This window comes from Pygocentrus nattereri, chromosome 6 (genome assembly GCF_015220715.1).
Source record: "Pygocentrus nattereri isolate fPygNat1 chromosome 6, fPygNat1.pri, whole genome shotgun sequence".
Classification (NCBI taxonomy): domain Eukaryota; kingdom Metazoa; phylum Chordata; class Actinopteri; order Characiformes; family Serrasalmidae; genus Pygocentrus; species Pygocentrus nattereri.
The window spans coordinates 16,430,901-16,435,900 of NC_051216.1; the positions used below are offsets into that span (position 1 = coordinate 16,430,901).

Here is a 5,000-nt window from a genome sequence, read left to right on the forward strand (position 1 = left end):
AAACTTTACTTTACAATAAGACTACTCTTATAAGTGGTTTATGAGTGATTTAAAAACGTTTATCAATGGTCATGAATTAGGTCATAAACACCTTAACCATCATTATAATGCAGTTATAACACATAAATAAAAAGGGAAACTGTGAGCTGATGTGTATCTGATGAATATGATGAAGCTGACAGATATAATACTGACTGATGGAGGAGAGTGAGGACAGAAGCCAGAAAGATTTGAGATTTTCAATACAGACAAAGGTTCACCATTTAGCAAGCAACAGGTCACTGTTTTGCTTATTATTTATGTGCTATAACTGCTTATTAATGATCTTGAAGTGTTCATGACCTATTCATAAGTATTAATAAAGTAATTTTAAACCAAAAAATAGGGGTTGAGTGATTATGATAGTGTCTTATTACTTATTTATTAAATATCTGACCTCATGAATGTGGGATGATCCTTTTTATTCCTGGACAACAAAAGACAGCATAGCTTTTTTTCTAGTATGTTTCTTATATGATTCAGTTGGACTATTCCATCATTTCAGGCTGGGGAGATGAGATCACCTGGGTTCAGACATATGAAGAGGGATTATCAAAAATGAAGGCAAGGTATCAGTTTTAGCTGTCATATCCAACTGTGATATCATTATCGTTTCTGCCCTTCTGTCTCAAGCGGGCAGATTATATGATAATGGTAATGGATGTGCATGCTTTTTATTTTATCACCACAGCAATAAGCCTTTGATGGTTATTCATCACTTAGACGATTGCCCACACAGTCAAGGTTTGTAACCTTTCTGTATTTTTTTCATTACACGCTGATTTCTGTAAACAGCTGATATACAGCCGTCTTTAAAACTAATGCTGTCAAATGCTATAATGTCAGATGCTAACATGCTAACTACTGAGATCATCTGATCCATAAGCATTTGTCTTGTAGCCAGATTTCTAAATACAAATCATGCCTAATTCAAGACCACAAAGAAGTATTTTTGGAGGTTGCTACAGACAATCCACTTTATTACACCTGTCTTTTGCATTCACCCATTGGCCACTATATGAGCTTCACCTGGTTCTGTATATAGGATTACAACAAATAGAGTGTAGTCCATCTGTTGTCTTGAGCAATTTGTCACCCTTCTACCTCTTGGTCAGTTTCTGACCACAGAGCCACTGCTGACCAGGGTTGCAGGCCATTCTCCACACCGTGACACTGACATGGCAGTGTGTGTGGTGCTGATATGAGTGTATCAGAAGTGCCAACATGCTGGAGTTTTTATATTCATAACTGTCACTGCTACACTGAGCGTGGTCCACCACAGTGAGCCTGTGATCAGAAATTGACCATTGACAAAAGGCTAGAGCAGGGGATCCTGCTGATCTACAGTCCTGTGGAGTGTTTGTTCCAAACTTAATCTATTATGAGTTAATCAAGGCCTTCAGAAGCATCTGAATATTATAACCAAATGTGCTGAAACTAAACTCTCCAGGGCAGCACATCCCTAAGACTGGACGTCGGCACCCTTGAGCTAAAGGATGGCTAACAAACACATGTGCTATCAACTTATGTGCTACAATCTCTAAATGTACAACAGCCAGGGGACATCAAAAGTTGGTGTTCCTTATAATCAGACCATTTTCCCACAAGCATCTTAGTGCTAAGATCATCCTAATTGATAGAACGAGAGTATTCATCTTGATACTTGCTCTACCATTATGAACATTTGTGCTAAGATGCTTTCAGGAGACCCAGCTCTGAGTAATAAGCGCTATATGTGGAATATTGGCATTTGGTTGTAATTTGTACCATATAATTTTCTGTGTGTTTGTTTGTGGGGCACATAAACATGTTTAAATGCTGCTACTTGTCTAATATATGCTTTTTTTTTTTCAATTTAAAACCCAGCTCTCAAAAAGGTATTTGCTGAGAACAAAGATGTCCAACGAATGGCCAAATCAGATTTCATCATGCTCAATTTGATGGTAACATTCCACATGATTGTCCTTTGAATGGTGTCTAAGAATATAGTTAATGAACAGTGTAGCTGTAGAATTAAAGAGCCTATATCATAGGATATCAAATTTTGGAAGAGTTTAATGTAGGATGTAAACATTCTTTAAGTTTCCAAATGTACCATTCACTCACAAGTCCATATAGTTTATCTACAGACACCTGCAAAACCAGCCTGTTTTGAAGTCATTATGTTTGTGATGTCAAGAAAATTCTATTCGGTCTACAACAGTTTACTCCTGCCCATTTAGGCTAAAGAACTGTTTCGACCCTGTCTGCTTTTTGTATGTGGCAGGGGAGCCAGGCAGATCAGAGATCACATATACTAGTCCTTATCGCACAATAACAAAAAATAGCCTGTTTAATTCTAAGAGATAAAGAGACTGGAAAATTATCAGGTAAAAATGAATTGTTTTTATAAACTAAAGCAACGTATATGGACCATGGGGAGAAAAAAGTACAAATGGAGACAAATGGAGAATTTAAGCATTTGATCAGAATCAGATATGAATTAATGTCAAGAAAGCATTTTCTGTCAGATAATGTCATGCATTTTCTAACCCAGCCTAAATATTATTTGCAGCATGAGACGACAGATAATAATCTGGCTCCTGATGGCTATTATGTTCCCAGGATTATCTTTGTTGGTGAGCTCCTTCAGACAACAATGCCATTAATAAGCAAAACAATATAGAAACTTCATTTTTACTAAGAAACAATACTTCATTTTACTACCTGGACTAAATTTATCTCTTCTGTTATCTCTACATTTTTCAAAATACTTTCTTCTTCCGAGACCCCTCTTTGACTGTGCGTACTGACATCGCTGGCAAGTACTACAACCGCAAGTACACCTATGAGCCTGACGATGTGGACTTCTGTGAGTATCTAATTAGTCCTGTTGAGAGGCCACTGAAGTACTGCTGCCTAGCACCTATATAGCTTGAGTATCACCCACCCTACTGCAGCACTCCCATGGGCAGCTTCCGCAGCCTAACTGTGTTATTAACATGCTCTTCTCAAACAGGGATTTGTTTAATGTGGATCAAACCCAGGATCATAACCATCAAACATTAATACATGTACATGAACTAGAGGGAACTGATACTAGATAGGAGCTAAAATACTTTCTATGCTCTCGCTGGCCACTATATTGGAAACACCTATATTGCTGCAGTGCAGTAAGAGACTGTAGGCCGTGTGTTGATGTTTTTTTTTTTTTTGTTAGGTCAGTTTCTAGCCTTTCAGTAGCAGTCAGGTTTTGCTCTTGGCTCTATGATGGAGCAGTACTAACCTTTTCAGTGTCATTGTGTTGATGACGGTCCACCAGCTAAATAATATCTTGTCATCAGCTGTCCTGTTATCAGAAACTGACCAACGGGGTAGAGATCAGCTGACAAACCTTTAATGACAACAGATGAGCAGTGACCTACAGTCTATAAATTTACTCCTATATAGTGGACCTACATGGTCCTTTAAAACACATAAAGGGTTTTGAAGCAGTGTTACAGCTTAAATCTAGCCTTCATGTCGTTTGCTGTATTTTGTAGTAATCTGTATCCTTTAGCCACATCAGTTTGATAGAACTCATTCATTTATATCCTGTTTGTGTTTTAAGCCATGAATGTTCTTTCACTACAATACCCAGTATACATTGTGCAAGTATATCAAGTAGTCACTGAGGATCCACTTTAGCTGCACAGAAATGCAGTGATGTACCACTGATGTAGTGGCTTTCTAACAGTAACTTTAGGATACGAATAGGCATGTTTACAAGATATAGCATAGATAGTCATTTTAGCCGGATTACCCTTTTAATGTCATGATGACTGATTTGTATGCAATTAATCATGGTAAGAGATATGACTAATTGTGTTTGTTTGTTTTTAGTGGTGGAGAACATGATAAAAGCCAAGATTCTGCTTCACTCTGAGCTGTAGGAACAGAGCCAGCCACACAGGACGTCAGCGTCCGAGACTTGAATGGTTGAATTGACTGTAGAATAGACCATTTCAATAAATATAGGCCTACATGTTTAAATAAACATTTTTGTGAATATTTGTGATTACTTTTCAGCATTTTTACATGTTTAGATTTATGTCTATGCCTTTTGATCTGATCAGTACAACTCTAGCTAATAGTAGCATGTAGGCAAGATATTAAACTGGCTCAGAAAATGTTGACTTGAAAAAAACACCCTATCAATGAACATCCATACAAATCTCACATCACATTGATTTAAAAGAATTACATAAAACCAACCACTCAGAGGTTATTTTTGCTATAACAGTGTTGAGCTTTGACAAAATATGTGCTGATTCACAGCAATAATATTTTGCAACAGATTTTTTTTAAAGAAAATTCCAAACTCTACATTTGAATTTGATCCCTCAGTGTTAAAAGATTACAGCACAGGTGTAATATTTAGACCTCGCCAGTAGGTGGCACTGCAGCATGCAGTACAGCATCCTGAGTTCACTTTTACTTGAAAAACTGTAACACAGATCTAAATTACAGGGTTAAATTTATTAATATATTTCATCAACAGATTTTTTTTTATCAACTCAACTATCTTCCTATATCATTATACAAAACAAGAAATCCCACTGCTTATGATAAGGTACAGACTGCAATATCCTCTAAGACAGACTAAACATACTGCAATGTAATAAATAACAAATAATGCATTTCAGAGCAGGATATTTTACCATTTACACAAATGTGCCACATTCATTAGCCTTTATTAATATGTTGAAATATTGATGATTAATGTGCATTATAATTTCAATTAAGAAATCATTAACAACGGCAGATCCTAGGGTTGTTACTGTAAAGCTAAAAGGTATTTGCCCCGTAAAACGTTGCAATATATAACATCTCATTTGGATAATGGTAATGATAGGCATTGATGTACAGAAGGAATACCTCTGCAGCTCTGCCTATAGAGGACCTCTGTGAGCAAAGTGGGTTTACTTATGCTCAAGCTGTGT

At 36.7% G+C, this 5,000-nt stretch overlaps 1 protein-coding gene across 1 annotated transcript in view; it reads left to right on the top strand.

Annotated features, from left to right (window-relative positions):
- agr1 (anterior gradient 1) overlaps nucleotides 1-4,068 on the top strand; it is a 4,873-nt gene extending 805 nt beyond the window's left edge. Inside the window, exons 3-8 of the mRNA XM_017691608.2 lie at nucleotides 545-608; nucleotides 731-783; nucleotides 1,906-1,982; nucleotides 2,594-2,657; nucleotides 2,807-2,890; nucleotides 3,901-4,068. Coding sequence (XP_017547097.1) covers nucleotides 545-608; nucleotides 731-783; nucleotides 1,906-1,982; nucleotides 2,594-2,657; nucleotides 2,807-2,890; nucleotides 3,901-3,950 — 392 coding nt within the window. The 3' untranslated portion in view covers nucleotides 3,951-4,068. The remainder of the gene's footprint in view (nucleotides 1-544; nucleotides 609-730; nucleotides 784-1,905; nucleotides 1,983-2,593; nucleotides 2,658-2,806; nucleotides 2,891-3,900) is intronic.
- The last annotated feature ends 932 nt before the right edge of the window (nucleotides 4,069-5,000 follow it).